Consider the following 21,186-nt stretch of genomic DNA (forward strand, 5'->3'; position numbering starts at 1 on the left):
CAATGAAACAAAAAGGTTTTTTTGAGAAGATAAACAAAATTGACAAACCATTAGTTAGGCTAACTAAAAAAGAAGAGAGGAAATACAACCTACAGAATGGGAGAAAATATTTGCAAACTATGCATCTGACAAAGGATTAATATTCAGAATATACAAAGAATGCAAACAACTTAACAGTAAGAAAACAAGTAACCAATTAAAAAATGGGCAAACGATCTTAATAGGCATTTCTCAAAGGAAGATATACAAATGGCCAACAGACACAAGAAAAAATGCTCAACATCATTCAGCATCAGGGAAATGCAAATCAAAACCATGCTAAGGAATCATCTCACCCCAGTTAGACTGGCTAATATCAAAAGGACAGAGAATAACAAATGCTGGTGAATATGCAGAGAAAGGGGAACCCTCCTGCACTGTTGGTTGGGCTGTAAATTAATGCAGCCATTGTGGAAAACAGTATGGAGGTTCCTCAGACAACTACAGACAGAACTGCCATATGATCGAGCAATTCCACTGCTGGGTATATACCCAAAGAAATGGAAATCATCATGTCAAAGGGATAGCTGCACTCCCATGTCTATTGCAGCTGTATTTACAATAGCCAAGAGTTGGAACCAACATAAATTTCCATCAACAGACAACTGGATAAGGAAAATGTGGTATAAATACTCAATGGAATACTACTCGGCCATAAAAAAACAAGCAAAAAGAATGAAATTCTTTTTTTTTTTTTTTCTTTTTGTCTTTTTTACTGACCGGCAACGGGATCGCAACCCTCAGTGTTGCACCCGCACTGCGCTCAGCCAGTGAGCAGGAACCGGTCTCCACATGGGATCCGAACCCTCGGTGGGAGCGCCGCTGCGCTCCCAAGCGGCACACTCTCCAGTGCGCCACCGGGCTGGCCCAAGAATGAAATTCTGCCATTCGCAGCAGCATGGATGAACTTAGAGAAAATTATGTTAAGTGGAATAAGTCAGGCATAGAAAGAGAAAAACCACATGTCCTCACTCATAAGTGGGAGCTAATAAATAAATAGAAAGAAAGAAAGAAGCCATCATAATCCACTGAACTTTAAAACAAGAGAGAGAGAAAAAAAATTTTAAAAAGAGAGAGAGAAAAGAACTGTGGTTATTAGAGGTGGGAAATAGGCAGGCAGAGGGGAAATTGGTTAGTAAGAAATAGGTTGAGGGTCACAAATATTGATTACGATTTGTGAACATGAGTTTACTAATTATCCTGATTTGATCACCACATATTGTACACATTATTGATATTAAAATCTGTACCCCACATATGTGTATAATCAATTATGTTTCAATAAAAAAAAAACTGTCAAAAAATAAAAAACAAATGGATATGTCTTATTTTATGTAAATTCTATCTCAATAAAATTATTTTTAGCAAATAAATAAACAACAAATGAATGAATAAATATTCCCTGGTCCTAACCCAAGAAATTTTGATTGAATAGCTGTGGTGTAGAGCCCAGGAATACGCAGGTGTAAGAAGTCTGCCCATATGATTCTGATGTGCCATCCAGATAAGTTAAGTGCACTTAGTCATAAAGCCAGTTAGAAGCAGAATTAAAGCTTAAGTTTTGTCTTCGAACCTCAAATACAGCTCATTCTAGGTGAAGCCAATACATGATGTCATGTCCTATTGATGGTTTTAGACTTTGTTTTAGTTTTTGTTTTTTCTTGCCCTCTCTCTGTCTCACTATGGGCCCTTTAATTTCCACTTCCATTTTCTTCTCTGCCCTTTCAGGATTTAATTTCCACTTCCGTTTTCTTCTCTGCCCTTTCAGGAATCAGAGTTGTTCTCATAGTCACCCTTTGGCCTTAAGACTCTTCCTAGTAGAAGGTGACTAGCTCCTCAGTTTCTAGGACTCACCTGACAACTGACAAGCCACTGGACTTGGCTACAGTCTCCTCTCCCCACAATTGCATGGCAGCTGAGCAGAACAGCCACTACACATTCCTTCCATGGCCAATACCCTCAGCCAAACTATGAAGATTCATTCAACAAATATTTGTTGTGCAATTACTCTATGCCAAGATTATTATATCCTCCTTAGTGATTGTAAGATTTCAGGAATGCAGAAATGTCTGTTCATGAGCAAATACTTGGAGAATCCTGATTTACCCTTCCTGAAGGCCCTCACAGCTGAATATGATGTTGATGCCAGAAAAAAAAAAAATAAGGTCTGAAAGGTCCACCTAAACTTAGAGACCTTAGAGAACAGGTCTTCACATGATCAGTCTACTGTTGGCATATAGTGGAATTCAACAAGTAACTGCTGATTGATGGAAGCAGGGAAAAGCCCCCTTCTGGAAGAACTGTCCATGGCTAATAAACCACAAAAAGACTATTCCTTAAAAATCATGTAGGAAAACATTTTAGGATATCTATGCAAAATATGATAACTTTCTATCACCATTTTATCTTTATACAACCTACAGCACTTCTTTCCAAGCAGGTGACATATAGAAATGCATTGGTCTACTGATTCTCTGGTTTTCATTGGGTCCAAATAATCACTTAGAGCCTATTTACAAGAAGGAGACACTTACCTGTAACAAATCTTTAAAATGGAAATCTAGGGCCGGCCCGGTGGCGCACTGCTACAGTGCGCCGCTTGGGAGCACGGCGGCGCTCCTGCCGAGGGTTCGGATCCCACATACAGACCGGTTCCCGCTCACTGGCTGAGCGAGGGGCGGGCGCAGCACCGAGGGTTGCAATCCCGTTGCCAGTCCCGGTCCGGTACAGGCGCAACACTGAGGGTTGTGGTCCGTTGCCGGACACGAAAAAAGACAAAAAGGAAAAAAAAAATGGAAATCTAAAATAAATATAATGTGTTATTTATCCGGTAAGTATATATCAAACATTACATATATATTTATCCTCTTTTTCTAAAAGAAATGTTTTTGAAGACAACATCTTAAATGTTTGTTGCAAAATAAATAATTACCTTGAGTAGCATACTTATTTATTTATTTTTTTAAGCTAGCAATAAAATTGACTTAATGCGTGGGTGGTTAAAAGATCTCTCATCTTTTAGAACTTTCTATACCCTTTACTGTGTCTCTTAACACAAACTGCTTGTACAGCCACCCCAAAACAGCATTTCAAAAATATTTTCTAAATTATCAACAAAAAAAAAGGCAGAGAAGTTTGACAGTCTCAAGTGTAAATAAAACTTCATATTTCATTTTGTATGATTGCCTCAATCATTTCAAAGCAATAAATGGATACGAATGCAGTAATTTCTCAAACGGTCAAGTGTGTTCCAGAATGTCTGACAGCATGGTGGCATAATGACATTGATGAAAACATTGCCATTTTAGTATCATCAACCTGAAGTATTAATCAAAGAAAATGCCATATTCTTTAGAAGATAATTTTGGTCTAGGGTCTTAAATCTAGTAAACACCTTTCGGTTGGGGTAAGAAAAGAGGCAATCTTTTCCTTGGAAGCTTTGTGGATCAGCATTTTGATAACATCAAATTAAGAGATCCTGTCATTATTACACAGAGCCAGATGGCTGCATTGTTAGAAGGTGCTGAAAGAAAATTGGTTTTCTTCTAAGATAAGCTATATGGATAGTTTATCATAGTCAACATTCAGATGCCTAGATTTTAAAGACATTTTGACATTATGATTTTGGTCAACATTTTCTAAGCAGGATCTCCATAAGAAAGATTCTCATAATAGGTTTTAAGATGAAAAGATTTCCAGAAGAGGAAGTCAAAAGTCTCACATCCCTGCTGTCCTACAGCTTCTTGGTTTGTCCTTAGCAGATTCATAATCCAGTGTCATTTCTCAACTATTGCATTTGACAACCTGAATCGTCTAAAATGTTGACTAAAATTAACACATGAAAACATAAAACTGGCCACAGGCAGTATGGGTTTGATGCTGACAATCAACATCAGTTCTTTTTATATGTTTGCAATTCAAAAAGTCAAGCCTGGTTTGTTTGTTTTTTTCTTTTAATCTGATATACTAGTACTGTTTTTGCCTGACAATTTGTACCAAAATAAAACTATTTAGCAAATACAGTTACTTCACAAAAGTTGCTATGAAATACAGTTCACTTAAAAATTATTTTATTTTGTCTTGTTCTACTAGATTTTAAAGTTAGCTTCCCTCTTGCACTAGCCTTTCACAAAACTATATTTTATATCACTGGCTAATAAAATTTTGTATTTAAAAATGTCTACATAGAACTCCATTTATAAAAAGGGAGTTAGAAATAAAAGAAATAACTGAGATTGCTCAACTAAATAATCCACAATACCACATGGAGAAGACAACATATTGCCTACAGACACTCAAATTTTAGCTGTATATAAATAACTTTTAAAAATATGTTATTAGATTATGTAAAAATCAAAATCATAAAGTGGCATCATTTCTCTGTGATATTTATACATACAATGTTTTATTTTAAAACCATAATAATGGCAGAAGAGTGGCATATGAGTATAAAAGTTAGCAAAATTAGCTTTGTTACGAAGGCAACAAAAGAAGTGTTTATGGGCTCTCGGCATGATGTTGTGTTTCCATCAGCTTTGGCTGAATACATCTGCAGATGGTCTAAACAAAAACATATGCATGCACAAAATGAAATGTATTTTCAGTGAAGACAATGGAGCTTCCATTCCAAGAAAAACGTTAACACCTTTTACGTGTATTTATTAACAATTATGGTTCTCAACATTTTATCTTTTTCTATTTTTTCAGCAAATCCTTATTTGTGGGAGGAAGAACCCATTCTATGTCCTTTAAATAGTAGCCAATAGCTGGATTAATACTAGCCCAGTTAATTCTCCCAAATTTCTCTATATATTCCATTATATTCTTAATGGAAGAAAAAAAATTTATTGACCACATTGGAATTCATTACACAAATAAGGGAAATAATTATTATGTGTTCCTCTGTTGTAAACCTCTCACCTGAGACAGTGCTTCTACTTGATTCATTCATATGCATTTACTGACAAGAATTTACTGAGCATCTACCAAATGCTAAGCACTGAGAATACAAGGTCTGCCCTCATGAACTAACATCTAGTGAAGGCTAAAGGCAGAGAGATATATTGTATTTATCTTATAAGTACTATGTTCAAGAAAAAAAGTTAATTACATAAAAACACATACTTTAAAAAAAATTCTTCCCTGGGTCATTTTGCAGGTTTGCATTTGCTCATTGAGACATTTTACAGATAACTCAATAGCATCACTCCAGATTGAGGTGAAGAGTCAACACAGCAGCTGAACCTTATCCTTGTGCATGCAGCCGCAGCCTCCCCACCCACAGGTTCTCTCCAGCTGTAGAACCACAATGCAGAATCTCCCAGGCTTTAATACTTCAGTCACGCTAACACTCACCCTAACCAGCCCCCCTCCCTGCCAAGAAACTTTATTTCAGCTTCCCATTTCCAAAAGTTTCCTTTACAACCTCCTGCAATAACACCAGGAGCAGACTCAGTCAGGGAAATCCCTAACTTGAACCCAGAGGTCTGGGGCCGGCCCGTGGCTCACTCGGGAGAGTGTGGTGCTGATAACACCAAGGCCACGGGTTTGGATCCCATATAGGGATGGCCAGTTGGCTCACTGGGTGAGCGTTGTGCTGACAACACCAGGTCAAGGGTTAAGATCCCCTTACCGGTCATCTTTTAAAAAAAAAAAAAAAGAAAGAAAGAAACCAGAGGTCTCTCACGACCCTTATTGCACAGGGAACATATCATAAAATTATGGTTTTCTCTTTCATTCAGCTCTTTCAAAAGCCTGCTGATGACGTCCAGAGTTTTCACCATGTAAGAGGAAAGGCATGGGCATGCTGCCTGCCCACCAACCTCAATCTCACTTCTGGGTTCCTCTAGAAAGTGCTTCTTGTCTCAGACTTTACTGCCTCTGTCTCCTTCTCCACACCTCGTGCTTAATACAGAGCCTCCTACCAGGCTGTTGCTCAACAGGTGCTGATCAGGAGAAATCTTACCCATTTCTTGTTCAAGTTTCCTTCTTCTGCATTTAAACATTTCCCTGCTCTTCCAGGCTCACCTCAAAGCCAGCCTTCTCTGGAAGGCCACTGGTGATGACCCAGTTCTCCCTACATCCTTCTCCAGCACACACAGCCTGTCACTTCTGCCTCTCTTCATAATGCTCTTTGTAAATTTAGGGATGTGTCATAACTCCCTGAAAGCAAGAAAGATGTCTTGGGCTATTTGTCTTCTCAGCACCCAGCACCAAGACCATACACCTCACAGACGCAGAGCACTTAATTCCCTCTTGAAAACCTTCTGACTCATAACCACTCATCCCTCAGTTCTACAGAGAGGCTTGTCTTATCTCCACTTGGAGTTCAGCATAAGTGGATGCCTAAATCTCAAGTAAACAGCCCAAGGTCATAGTAAAAGATTTGCTAAGAGCAATCCATCCTATGAACCATTTCACCAAGAAGTGAATTTAGTGTTAAATTATTGAAGCTTGAGTTTAAGGACTCTTCAGATACATAGGGCCCACTTTTAATGTCCTGGGATGGGGCCTAGTGATGTACTCACATGTACTGTATGCTTTTGTAAAATTTTCAAAAGTAAGATATTTTAGCTATGATTGTCTCTTTCTATTCAGATTTCCACTACATCTTTTTTTTTTTTTTTTCAAAAAGATGACCGGTAAGGGGATCTTAACCCTTGACTTGGTGTTGTCAGCACCACACTCTCCCAAGTGAGCTAACTGGCCAGCCCTGTATAGGGATCCGAACCCATGGCCTTGGTGTTATCAGCATCATACTCTCCCAAATGAGCCATGGGCTGGCCCCCAGATTGCCACAATATCTTATCTCCCCTCATGTTGAGAGTCATTGGTGTGACCACAGGCATTTGTGCAATCTGACTTAAGGGAAATTGAGTGGGGTTGTGTTTACATGATATACATTTATGTGGCTTGGGGTCACTTTCATATATAGATGCTCCTCAACTTACCATGGGGTTACTCACCCCAATAAACCTATCATAAGTTGAAAATATCATAGTGGAAAATGCATTTAATACCCCCAATAAACCCATCATAAAGTCAAAATATTTTAAGTAGAACCATCATTAAGTCGGGGACCACCTGTATAGTTAAGAGGTTGCTGGCCATCTGCATGTAAGAAAGGTTTCTAGGAATACTCCTGCCGTTGAGAATGGCAACTCAACCAGACACTGTGACATGGAGGTGTCAGGTCAAAAATTGTATTACCATGTGAGCACGTCCTACAGTTCTCAATACCAAAAACATGTAGGTATTGGAGAGGAAACAAGGTTTATGTTCCAGAAGCTAGTCTGTGTAGTATTGTTCCAGTCATCAGACATGTAAAATTTAAATTCAAGATTGGGTTCCCATTGACGCTTAGTTAATCAGAAGTTCTCTCCTGGTGGGAATGTATATGATAATGCAGCATTGAAAATTATAGATGCACCATGTATCATTTTCCTTTTTTCATGAGAATCACACAAAAGAGAATCAATCCAAATTCTTATGTTTGCAGAGCACAAAACTGTAATAGTACTGCAAATAGTGAGTATGCCCTTAACAATTCATTTATAAGAGAAATTATATAGTAGTTCCCCACTAAATTTGACAGTAAGCTGGAAAATGTATAAGATATTATCAATAAAAATTTGTGAAGCTGAAAATGTTTTGATCACATCAAAGAAAATGATCATATCAAAGAGATGATCTACATCCAAAAATGTAAGAAAAAAAAATATTATGGAGGTGTATCAGTCAGTTGATTAGTTAAAATATCACTGTTGTGGAATTTTTTATGTTTGCAGTATCTGTTTGCCGTTTTAAATTTGCATTGTATTGTGATTTATTTTTCCTTCTAAATAAATAAACAAATATTCACCTTCACACCTAATTTAGGGCTTTTAAATTTGATATTCCTTTTCTTAAAGATCTCCCAAAATAGTGTGTACATCAAGCCCTAAAAAACCTGGGTCATCTCCTGCCACCAAGATGAAGAAAGACACACGTGCCAAGTATAAGCAAGTGATTGGTTGGCGTCTTGCTTTGTTCCTGACTTGGCCCAGGTAACAAGTGTACAAAGGGTCCTCCAGATGTAGGCAGAGTTTCATAATGTAGCCGAGAATAAAAGAAAAGAGAGTTTATCCTGAGAGAACTAGAGAAAATGTTGGAGGGAAGATAATCTGTTATTATAGATGCCTTTCTTTGCCTCTGGCCTCTGCTTTGTCCTCTCCCACTGTGATACGGGATAATAAGAGCTTTGTGCTGCCCAGGGACAAGGTGGTGGGCCTTTCCCCAAGGTGAATGGAAAATCATCTCATCCATTCAATAACTGCAGTCCTAGCTGCATGTTATTAAAAGTCCTTGAGTACTAATGGGTAGTGAGTCAGTTTCCCGAGAGCAAAGTTTCAATTATTATACAAATATTCTCAAACTGCTCTAGATCATGAACTGCTTCTGAGCTCTGTCCTCTTTTGATGCTTCCCTTTGCACTGTCTGCAAAGGGGCTCCTGCCCAGTTTCTCACTATGTCCCCATCTTATTAACCCAGAGGTAGAGGACCTCTGAATAAGAGCATGGGCAGAATTTCATTCCTTTCCCTCTCCCTAATGCCCATCAAGTTATTCTCAGCAAGGAGATACTGAATCCTAGGGATTCACTGTAAGGACTTCCCGAACCCAGGAAACTTAAGGAAGTCTCCCATTACGAGGGGTCTTCGGAAAGTTCAAGGAGAGATTCTTATTGCCTTTTCATTTTTCCATGAATTTTTTGAAGACCCTCGTATTTGAGAGTAAAAGAGTAGTCATCTTTATACTTCAACAATACATAAACTATTTTAGTTTTTAAGGCCTTTCCCAAAATCTTTCAATTACCTTTTTTTTTAACCCCAAAAAGAAAAAGGATGGACTCTGAGAAACCATGACCCCAAACAAGGATCTGAAATCAGAAGGCCCCATATAGCAGGCATCTAGTAAGTCCAAACATCTAACTAAATTTCCAGATAATTAATGTACTCAGTTTTGTATGATCAAATCAACCAGTTAAGAATTAAAAACCTTTGGATGATTTTTAGCAAAATACTATAAAACCTCATTTGCCTTATCTTATTTAACATGAACCTTCCAAGATCTTATTTCTAACATTTCCCTTTCTCCAGGCCTGGGCTGCAATCAGACTCTCTTCTTCTCTGTTCTCTTTTTCTCTTTGACGGCTGGCTGATAAGGGGATCCAAACCCTTCACGTAGGTGTCACCAGCACCGCACTCTAACCACATGAGCTAATGGGTGGGGTCAGCCCCTACCTGTTTCTTGACAGCATGTTGCACTTCCTCACCTCCAGGTACTATTCATGCTCTCTGACCCACTAGCGACACCTGCTCCATTCCCTACCCAAAGAAATCTTTTTTATCTTTCAAGAATACATCTCATGTCACTGAAACTTTTCCTTACATATGCTTCTCCGCAACCCCATTTGAATGCCCATAGTAGTTTTCTACCTATGTGGTGTATTTGGGATTTAAATTATAACAATTCTTTTGTTGCTGCTCAGAATTATTAATTAATATTGTAGCTATTGTTTTTAGACTAACTTATGCAGACATTTATTTAAGATGGCTAACAAAGAGGCAAACTATGCAAGATTCGATATGTTTAAATGAGTGAAATAATGAGGCAAAGAGAAATCCACTGATCACACACTTTACTGAGTGGAGAAAGGGAGCAGGACAGGAGAGAAAAGAGAGAAGTGGAGGGAAGTGTTCATTGCAATTACAGATGCTGTCTTATAAAGACCTGTCACAGGTCCTTTTTTTCCCCAATGTCTTTTTTTTTCCCCCTGTATCTTTATACTTTTCCATAACAGAAATGATTTCCCCTGGCAGTTCAGCCTTTCTTTCTTTCCTTTTCTTAATTGAAGCATGATTGATTATATATATTTTGGGGGTACAATGTTGACTACCATCACCTGTGCACAACATGTGTTGGTTAAATCAATATTCTTAGCATGTTCATTATTACAAATTGTAATGATTCTTTATGCCCCTTACCTAGTCTCTCCCCTCTCTTCTCTCCCTCCCCATCTCCCACCTCTAGTAACCATAGACTTGTGCTCTTCTTCTGAAAGATGAACTTATTGTTGTGGTCCTTCCTTCCTTCCTTCCTTCCTTCCTTCCTTCCTTCCTTCCTTCCTTCCTTTCTCAGCACCATTTTATGAGTGAGGACATGTGGCATTTCTCTTTCTGTGCCTGGCTTATTTCATTTAACATAGTTTTCTCCAGATTCATCTATGTTGCTGCAAATGGGAGAATTTCATTCTTGTTTATGGCTGAGTTGTATTCCATTGTGTATACATACCACATTTTCTCTATCCAGTCATCCATCAATGGACACTTAGGTTGGTTCCATATTTTGGCTACTTTAAATAGAGCTGCAATGAACATGGGAGTACAGGTATCCCTTTGACATGATGATTTCAATTCCTTTGAGTATATACCCAGAAGTGGGATTGCTGGATCATATGGTAGATCTATCTGTAATTGTTTGAGAAACCTCCATACTGTTTTCCGTGATGGCTGTGCTAGTTTATAGTCCCACCAAAACTGTCGAAGTGTTCCCCTTTCCCCACACTCTCACCAGCATTTGTTATTCTCAGTCTTTTTAATAATGATCAGTCTAACTGGACTGAGATGATATCTCAATGTGGTTTGGATTTGCATTTTTCTGATGACTAGGGATGCTGAGTATTTTTTCATATACCTGTTGGCCATTTGTATGTCTTCCTTTGAAAAAATGTCTACTCAACTCCTTTGCTCATTTTTTAATTGGACTATTTGATTTTTTACTGTGAAGTTGTTTGAGTTCTTTATGTATTCTGGATATTAATTCCTGGTTGGATGTATATTTTGTGAATATTTTCTCCCATTCTGTCGATTGTCTTTCTTCTCTGTTCATTGTTTCTTTCTCTGTGCAGAAGCTTTTTAGTTTGGTATTATCCCATTTGTTTTTCTTGATTTCTTTTTTGGAATATAAAAATGCTACTAATTTTGGGGTGTTGATTTTGTATCCTGCAGTATTACTGAAATTATTAATCAGGTCTAAGAGTTTTTTGGTTGTGTCCTTAGGATTTTCTGTATACAGAATCAAGTCATCGCATGCAGGGACAGTTTAACTTCATCCTTTCCAATCTGAATGTCCTTTATTTCTTTCTCTTGCCTGATTTCCATGGCTAGTACTTCCAATACTATGTTAAATAGGAGTGGTGAGAGTGGGCATCCTTGTTTGTTTGTTTTTTCCTGATCTTAAGGGAAAAGCTTTCAGCTTTACCCCTTTCAAAATGATATTCATAGTGGGTTTGTTGTATATGGCTTTTATTGTATTAAGATACTTTCCTTCTACAGCTAATTTGCTGAGGGCGTTTATCATGAAGGGAAGTTGAATTTTGTCACATGCTTTTTCTCCATCTATGGAGATAATCATAAGGTTTTTGTCCTTGATTTTGGAAGTGGTGTACCACATTTATTGATCTGTGTGTGTTAAACCATCTGTATTAGTCTGTTTCATGTTGCTATAACAGAACTACTTGACACTGGGGAATTTATAAGGAAAAGAGGTTTATTTGGCTTATGATTCTGGGACAGCTGCATCTGGCACGAGCCTCAGGCTGCTGCTACTCATGGTGGAAAGTGGCAGCAGCCGGCGGGTACAAGCAGATCACATGGTGAGAGGAAGCGAAAGAGAGAGAGAGAGAGAGAGAGAGAGAGACGAGGTGTCAGGGTCTTTTAAACAACAAGTACTCACAGGAACTAATACAGTGAGAACTCACTCATTAATCCCCCTCCCCCAGGGACAGCATTAATTCATTCATGAGGGATCCACCCCCATGACTCAATCAGTTTCCAGCACTGCCACATTGGAGATCAAATTTCCACATGAGTTTTGGAGGGGACAACACATCCAAACTCCATCACCATCCTTGCATCCCTGGGGTGAATCCCACTTGATCATCGTGTATAAATTTTTTTGGTGTGTTGCTGTGTTCTGATTGCTAATATTTTGCTGAGGATTTTTGTGCCTATGTCCATCAAAGATATTGGCCCATAGATTTCTTTTTGTTGTTGTTGTATCTTTGTCTGGTTTTTGTATCAGGGTGATGTTTGCCTCGTAGAATGAATTTGGGAGAGTGGCCTGTGTTTCAATTTTTTGGAACAGTTTGAAGAGAATTTCTATGAATTCCTCTTTAAAGCTTTGATAGAATTTAGCAGTAAAGTCATCCTGAGCTTTTCTTTTTTGGGAGACTGCTGGTTGCTGCTTCAATCTCATTGCTTGTATTGTTCTGTTCAGGTTTTCTATTTATTCTTGGTTCAGTCTTGATAGTTTGTATGTGTCCAGAAATGTATTCATTTCCTCCAGATTTTCATATTTGTTGGCATATAGTTGTTTATAATAGTCTCTAATGACTCTTTGTATTTCTCTGGTATTGGTAGCAATGTCTCACTTTCCTTGTCTGATTTCTGATATTTGGGTCTTCTTTTTTATTTTTGTTAGCATAGCTAATAGTTTGCCTATTTTATTTATCTTCTCAAAAAAAAACACTTTTTGTTTCATTGATCTTTAGTATCATTTGGTGGGTATCTATTTTATTTAGTTCTGTTCTGATCTTAATTATTTCTTCCTGCCTACTACTTTTAGGATTGGATTGTTCTTGTTTTTCTAGTTCTTTGAGGTGTAGCTTTAGGTCATTTATTTAAAGTCTTTCTAATCTTCTGAGTAAGTGTTTATGGCAATAAATTTCCCACTTAGTGCTGCTTTTGCAGTATACCACAGGTTTTGGTATGATGTGTTTTTATTTTTGTTAGTTTCAAGGAATTTTTGATTTCCTGTTAATTTCTTTTTGATCCATAGTCATTCAGGAACCTGTTGCTTAGTATCCATGTATTTGCATAGTTTCCAGAGTTTCACTTGTTATTGATTTCTAGTTTTAATCAATTGTGATCTGAAAAGATACTTGAAATGATTTCAATTTTTTAAAATTTGCTGAGATTTGTTTTGTGACCTACCATGTGGTCTAACCTGGTGAATGTTCCATGTGCTGATGAGAAGAATGAATATTCTGTAGTTGTTGGATGAAATGTTCTGTAGATATCTACCAAGTCCAGTTGGTCTAAGGTATAGTTTAAATCCTGTATTTCACTGTTGATTTGTTGCCTAGATGATCTGTCCAATGCCACTAGAGGGGTGTTCAGATTCCCCACTATTGAGTATTGGGGTCTATCTCTTTCTTTGGATCTAATGTGTTTGTTTTATATATCTGGGTACTCTGGTGTTGGGTGCATACATACTTATCATTGTTATGTCTTCTTGCTGGATAGATCCCTTTATCATCATATAGTGGCCTTCTTTGTTTTTATGGTTTTTGGTCTCAAGTCTATTTTATCTGTTATAAAAATAGCTACTCCTGCTGGTTTGGGGTTTCCATTTTCATAGTATACCTTTCCCAACCTTTCACTTTTAGTCTGTGTGTGTCTTTACAGGTAAGATAAGTCTCTTGGAGATAGCATATAGTTGGGTCTAGCTTTTTAATCCAATCAGTCTGTCTTTTGAAGAGGGAATTCAATCCATTTATGTTTAGGGTTGTTATTGGCAAGTATTGATTTACTCTTGGCATTTTATTGCTTTTTGTTTAGATGTTTAAATAACTTTTGCTCCTTTCTTCCCCTTTTATTATTTGCCTTCAATGTTTATTGGTTTTTTGAGGTGGTATGATTTAGTTTCTTTCTCTTTCTCACTTGCATTTTTGTTATAACAGTGAGTTTTGTTCTTTCTTGTGTATTCATAATAGTGATTATCAATGTTCGATTCCACATGTAGGACTCCCTTGAGAATTTCTTGCACGGCTGGTCATAAAATAGTGAACTCCCGCAGTTTGTCTGGGAAATACACTATTTCTCCCTCATTTCTGATGGATAGCCTTGCTGAGTATGGTAATTTTGACGGGCAATTTTTTCTTTTAGTATTTTGAATATATCTTCCTATTTTCTTCCAGCCTGTAGAGATTCAGTTGAGAAGTCTGCTGTTAGACTGATGGAGGCTCCCTTACAGGAGATTTGGCACTTCTCTCTTGCTGCTTTTTGAATTCTCTCCTTGTCTTTGAGCTTTGCCATTTTGATTATAATGTGTATCAGGGAAGATCTTTTTGGATTGAACCTGTTTGGAGACCTTCGAACCTCCTGGATCTGAAGGTTTGTATCTCTCCTAACACCTGGGAAGTTTTCCACTATTATTTCATTGAATATGTTTTCAATGCTTTTTCTTATTCCTCCCCTTCTGGAACAGCCATGATTTGGATGTTTGTGCACTTCAGGTTGTCTGCTAGCTCTCTTCAATTTTCTTCATTGTCTTAAATAATTCTCTTTACTTTTTTTTTTTTTTTTTTTTTTCCTGGTCTGCCTGGGTTTTCTCAAAAAAACCCTCTTCAAGATTTTTTTTTTTTTTTTTTTTTTTTTTTTTTTTTTTCCTGGTCTGCCTGGGTTATCTCAAAAAGACCATCTTCAAGATTTTTTTTTCTGTTTGTTCTTGTCTGCTTTTTAAGTTCTTGGTTGTGTTTTTTATTTTGTTAAATGAATCCTTCAGCTCCACGAACTGCATTCATTTTTAGGGCATTGATATCTTTGTACATTTCTTCCTTCAGATCCTGTATACTTTTTTTCATTTCACTGTGTCATCTACTTGAGTCTTCTCATATCTCATTGAGCTTCCTTAAGATCATTGCTCAAAATTTCTTTTCAGTCCTTTCAAAGACTTCCTGCTCTCAGAATTATTATATTCCTTTGGTGGTGTCATATTTTCTTTCTTTTTTTTTTTTTCTTATTTCTATTGTCTCTGAATTGGTATCTAGTCATCTGGTGGAGCAGTTGCTTATTCTAGTACTCTGAAGTGACTTTTGAGGAGAGAGAGTTCCTCCTGTAGATGTGTTTTATAAGGTCCATTGGATGGAGTGTTTTAGTATTGGTGCCTGGTGGATGCCATAGTGTGGTCTCTGTGTAGATACTTTGATCAAATTCAATGTTGAAATTATATGTGAGAGCCTCCATGGCCTAGTTCGTGGGGCACTTAGTGATTCCTTGGTGAGGGTGGTGACACATGGACAAGCTCTTGAATTCTTGGGAGAAGTGCATTGGAGCCCTGTAACTCTTTGGCTATGGTGGGTGACCTTGGACAGGCCTGTTGGAACCCTGGCTAGTTCCTCCTGTCCCTGATGGGTGTGCTGGGGTCTACTGGTGCTCCTTGATTTGAATGAGTGATCCTGGGTGAGTTTTCTCTTTCTTCTTTCCTACAGGCAGAGGTTCCTCCTGGGACTTTGCTTTCCCTTGTTGGGGGACGGGTTGGTGTTGATAGGGAATTTTCTTCCCTGCTCTATTTGAGTGTCCTGGGTTTCTGTATTCTTGGGGGATTCCACATGTGCCTCTCCTCAGATGAAGGAAGTCCAGTGAACTTCACACATACTTTGCAACCCCAGTTGTGCTACTGCATAATGAAGTATTAATTCTCCTTGTGAGTTGGGCCACTGGGTCGCAGGTCTGAGGTCAGTCACCTCTTTCCCTTGGCCCCACTGGTGACTCTCCTTCTGTCTATGCAAATGAGTGGTCAGCGGGCCTCTTATGAGGCTGCAGCAGCTGCTGGCATGGCAGCAAGCCACACTTGTAGCAGCAGTTGCTATGGTGGTGGCTGTCACAAGCCACTCATTCAGCACTGGTATCCGTGGCAGTGGTAGGGAATGCTGCTGCCAGCAAGGCAGCAGGTTGCACTGGTGCTGTCCATCATGGCACTGGCTGTCCTTTCTTTCCCCGTTTCATGAGATTTGATAACGCCTTATAAATCTTAGGATTTTGTTGTGACTGTTACATTGGTTCTAAAACAAGCAGACATTTTTTTACTGTGTTGGACCATGAAAGGAAAAGGGTATTTGCTGGGACTGATGGGAAGCATGAGCAGGGTGTTGAAGATTTACATAGAAGGCCAAAGGTGAATCAGCTGTTTCTATGCCAAACTGTATAAAATGTGCAGAACTTTCAAATCATTGCCACAACTGATTCTTACTTTCTTCTGAAAGGACTGTCGCGTTTTTCACTTAACTGACTTTTTTGCCCTCTTTTCCAGGTCTGCTTTGTGAACCTGGATGTAACCAAGGATGAATGCAGCCCAGAGCACCTGCAGCAGGTAAAACTTGGAACTCCAGCCCTCCAGAAGGTCATCTCAAGGGCTATTTAGTATGACTTCATCCTGCAGATGGTGCTCATTTTGTAGGAGGCTCTTTAGATGGTTCCGTGCTTTTCCATGTAGGCAGCACTGTTCAAGCAGGCATTCTTCCTCTTGCCCTCCAGTGCCTTCATGTGACGTTCTCCTCTCCCCCCTTCCTCTGTTCTCAAATGCCCTGTCTGAGATGACTTTTCCAAGATCTTTACAAAACCAGCTGGATTCCCTCTGTCTCTCAGCTTTGCCCCTTCCTGCTGCATTCATCAAATGTTTTATCTCTAACCTTGGCTTCATTGTCTTACATGCATGAGGGGCTTGAAGTTTTTTCATACTGTGGTGCTAAATATCCCAAGTTCATGCAAGGTTGTGAATACCCTGATGTAAATCTTTGACAACACTGAAACACTTGGAGGTCTATTCAGTTCTTTGGAAGCAGGGCCTTCTGGTACAATAGAAAGAATGAAGTGGTGTGATAAGATTGTCATTCTATGCCCAAAGCTGACATTGGTTTGACCTCTGTAATACTGTTTAAAGTATAACAGCTCACCATTTGGAGCTTGAGCATCACAGATCAGCAGACCTGCAATCACATTGTTATTGCTATAATGTTTTTTCTTGACAATGCTGAACCCGAAGCTTCTCAACCCAGTTGCCCACATAGATTATCCATCAAAAATTTTCACCAAGCTCCAAATATCATCATTTGTGTAGTACTGGAGCCATTTTTCAAAATAAATTGTACAAAATTTATCTGATCAAATTATGGTGCAGAGTCTATCAAACAGAGAGCACAGGAAGGACCAAAGCAAATTGGCATCTTAAGAACTGTGTATTAAAAGAATAGATGTGAGTGATTTGAGATAATCTTTTGCTTTCGCCAAGAGAAGACACTTTGGCACTGATTAAGTTACATAAAATTGTGTGAGTTATTAATCCTCTCTGGGTCTTAAGCTGCTATGTGTTAAATGAAAGTAATAATGGTAATTAATCCATATAGACTTATTGCAAAAATTATATGCAGTGAGATGAAATATATGTACATTCCTTAGCATAGTGCCTAGTACATAATCAGAATAAAATCAATTAGTCATCATTTTATTATTATTAAAATTGGCTTTATTAGAACAAAATATTATTAATAAACAATTCTCCTAAGACCTTACAAAGAAAAATGTTTTCAAACTACTGTTTATACCTGTGGTGTGACAGTAATTACTAAATATTTACTTTGGAAAATTTAGAAGTAAAAATTTCTAGAGCTTAAATTTTCTGTTCCAATCTAAACTCTTAGGTTTTAATTTTACACAATTTCTTCTAGTAATAATCTTATTAGATTAAGCAATATGTACTATGAGCAGTTATATGAGTAAATTATTTTTGCAAGTAAAATTATTTGGTAGTTTCTTGGTAGTATTTTGAAAGTAAAAAGAAATCATCTAAACTAATAAAGATTCTTGCTCTACAGAAATTGGTCAACATTTCACCAGATCTTCCAAAACTTATCAACTCCATGAATGTTCAACAGCCAAAAGAAAATGAAATTGTCCTCTTAAGTGGGTTAGCATCTGGGAATCTCCAGGCAGATTTTGAAGTTTCACAGGTAAGAAATATAAGTTCTTGATAAGCCATTTGCTTAATAATAAGTTCTCTATAGTCGGCTCAGCACAAATCATTATGAACCCAAAACAGATGCTACACATAAGCTCCTATAGCATACGAATCAACATCTCTGTATTTGAAAATAGTCTTCATTTGTATTTCTCCTAAATATTGCCACTCAGAGGTTAACAGTTTCCCGTTACATCAACTCCTACTTTCAATTATCTTCTCAAATTTGTGGTGCTAAATTGTACTTGAATTGAAGCAGACATATAAAGCTTTGATTATTTAGCTTGGATTTCTACAAATCTACTGGATAATCAAAAACAGAACTGTCTTCTCTTTTAGGAACAGTACCAAAATTCTAATTCATACCTTGTGATCCCAGAAGCTCACAATATTGTCTTTTCAGATGTTCTTTATTCCTTAGGAGATACCAGACTAGCCAAGCTAGCAAATAGAGGACAGTAGCCCCAAGGATGAAAAGGGAGTTTCCTGGACTCCAAAAATAAAATTCTCATTTAGAAAAAAAAATGTTATTTAAATGAAGTAAAAACTGTTCAGATCCCTGTACCAGCCAGCTGCCAAAAATTAAAATTTTTTAAAAATGAAGTAAAGACTAAAATACTATTATTATCATTCAATGCATTCATGTTCATTGCTATTATACAAATCATTATAACATCATTTATTTGAAGGAACATAGGTAAAATTGTTTAATCAATTTACAAGAAAAATACACATAAGGCATGTTATAATGATGTATGTATAACATAGATCCAGATTGAAATGATGAGCATTTGTCTTCCACCAAACTGTTCTTCCTTGGATTTTTAGTTTTGCAGTAGCTTTTTAAAATCTTCTTTTATCCTACAATCCTTCCAAATCTCAAGAAACCCAGAAAGTCATGCACTATTTCTTACTCTATTCCAGGTGCTTCGTGAAGATTGACACATAGCCCATTACAATTTGCTATTCAAGATGTCAATCTAATAGTACTTTTTCTTAGAAGTTCAGGTTTTTGAAAAAACACAGAAAATGACTCGAAGTGCCCTCTATATTAGACAAAACCACAATGACAAGAAATAATACCCAAACCTGAGTTTTAAGAGCTTTTCTACACCAGTCCTACATTTTCTCCACTGCTATGCCAGGCATTGATCTCTGACCTTACCAATTAAAAGGTTTTTGCTGAATCTAGGGTTGGGCTCATTATAACAAGTGATGCTTCAAGGTGAGTAGCCCAAGTAGAAAATTAACTCCCCTCAAAGTCAAAACCTTTGCCCATTTCTAAAATAGACTACTTTCAGACTTTCAAACTTGATCACTTTTTTCTTACATCATTTAATTTAGAAATTAATTTACATAATTGTAAATTTTTTCTCTTCCTCTTTGAAATAAAAATCTTTTTTAAAAGGCTTATGCCAGGTTTACACCCCAGGAATGTGTTTCTCAAAAACCTGGGAGCAATCTCTTTGAAATGTAATCATCAAGGAAGATAGTGGGCCTAATCTCCCAGCCTCTGTGGAAGGGTAGGAGCCTTGCTTCTGTGGGCACCTCGCTCCAAGTTGTAAAACTTCCTCCTGTCATGAAGATACAAGAAAGTTTGCTTTTCCTTTAGGTAAAGCCAATTAGCAAACACAAATGGCCTAAGATCTCCTCCTCACCTCAGCTCCTAAGAACCCTATTGCCTTTTGTTTTAGTGGAGCTGTGGTTCAACCTAGTTCTGGCCTCTCTCCCCTTGTATTAGTCTGTTTCTGTTGCTTATAATAAAATTCCTGAAACTGGGTAATTTGTTAAAAAAAAAAAATTTATTACTTACAGTTGCTGAGGCTGGAGAACACATCTGAAGAAGGCCTTGGTGGTGGTGACAGTGATGCAGGGGTCTCACTCGGCAGATTGGCAGAGCAGAGAGAGAGCTAACTCCTCATTCCTCCTTTTAAAGCCTTCAGAACCACACCCACGGCCACCATTAAGCCATCAATGGATTAATCCATTCACCAGGGCGTGGTTCCCACAATCTAATCACCTCTTTAAGGCCTCACCTCTCAATTACCACAATAGGATTTCCCACCCTCTTAACACTGTCATAGTAGGGATTAAGTTTTGGGGGGACATTTAATCTATGGCACCCCTACTTTAATAGCCTTCAATAAACTCTTCCTTATCTGTTTTACTTTGCCCAGTTTAATATTTGCTTTAACAGGAAGAAACTGTAATAGAGCTGGTCTATCTCACCCTCAGTCAGATTTTCTCCTAGGTACCCTGTGTTCCCAAACATCACTTCAATTTTTTTTCAAGCAGTTCATCAATATAAGCCCAGAAAATATTTCAAGTATTTTAAAAGTCCCCATTCCTTTTAACAGGAGAGATTGGTAGAAAGAGAAAGGTCAGGACAATAGACTTTTATTTTCTCTTTTTAATAAATGCCTTTTTTCCCTCTGCTTTTAGTACCCTTGGCTGCCAGATATCTGCTTGGTCCAGTGTGCAAGAGGGAACAAAGCAAACAGTACCAATTGCATCATCTTTGAAATCAACAAATTTTTGATTGGTCTGGAACTAGTACAGGAGCGGCAGCTCCACCTGGAAACAAACATCTTGAAACTGGAGGATGACACAAACTGTTCCTTGTCCTCAATTGAGGAAGACTTTCTCACCGCTTCTGAGCACTTGGAGGAGGAAAGCGAGGTGGAAGAATACAGGAATGGTGAGAATGTTCCAATGAAACAAATGCATATCCTGAAATTAGTCACCCTACAAAAGGTCTCGGTGAGATTTCAGAAAAGCTTCAAGCCACATCAGTTGGGCTGACACATCATAATCTTCACTTGCTGAGTTTTAAGGAAGGAAGGAGGAAAAGAGAACACTGATAAAGATGCTGACTAGTGCCCTTAGCAGACTTAATGGTTGAATGGACCCAAACTCCAAAAGATGCCTTAGGGATGCTGAAGGAAATCTGTGTGTTTCAAGGGGAAATCCTCCTGTGTGCCAAGAGAGGGAGGCTGTCACTGGGAGGAAAGTTAACTTCCCTAAGACTTCCATAAAAGCTGTATATTAGCTGGAGCCAAGTTGGATGGCCTGGATTTGAACCCCAGTACTGTCACTTTGAGGCTGTGAGACCTGGGCAAATTATCTAACCTTTCTGAGCTCTCTTTTCCTTCTCTGTAATCTGGGAGTACAGTAGTGCCTACAGCTAATGATTGGTGTGAGGACAGAGGAGATAACCCGGTAAAGTGCTCAGCACTCATTTATTCTGGGCTCTTTCTGTTGACTCATTAACAGAGCTCAATGAACAATGGGTTCCTTCCCCACATTCTTAG

At 38.1% G+C, this 21,186-nt stretch overlaps 1 protein-coding gene across 2 annotated transcripts in view; it reads left to right on the top strand.

The window, feature by feature from the left end:
• SPHKAP (SPHK1 interactor, AKAP domain containing) overlaps window positions 1-21,186 on the top strand; it is a 141,854-nt gene that overhangs the window by 87,341 nt on the left and 33,327 nt on the right. For both annotated transcript variants that reach the window (XM_008586870.1, XM_008586869.1), the window contains exons 3-5: window positions 16,172-16,231; window positions 17,733-17,867; window positions 20,318-20,573. In XM_008586870.1, the coding sequence (XP_008585092.1) occupies window positions 16,172-16,231; window positions 17,733-17,867; window positions 20,318-20,573 (451 nt within the window). The remainder of the gene's footprint in view (window positions 1-16,171; window positions 16,232-17,732; window positions 17,868-20,317; window positions 20,574-21,186) is intronic.

This window comes from Galeopterus variegatus, unplaced genomic scaffold (assembly GCF_000696425.1).
Source record: "Galeopterus variegatus unplaced genomic scaffold, G_variegatus-3.0.2 Scaffold4161, whole genome shotgun sequence".
NCBI lineage: Eukaryota > Metazoa > Chordata > Mammalia > Dermoptera > Cynocephalidae > Galeopterus > Galeopterus variegatus.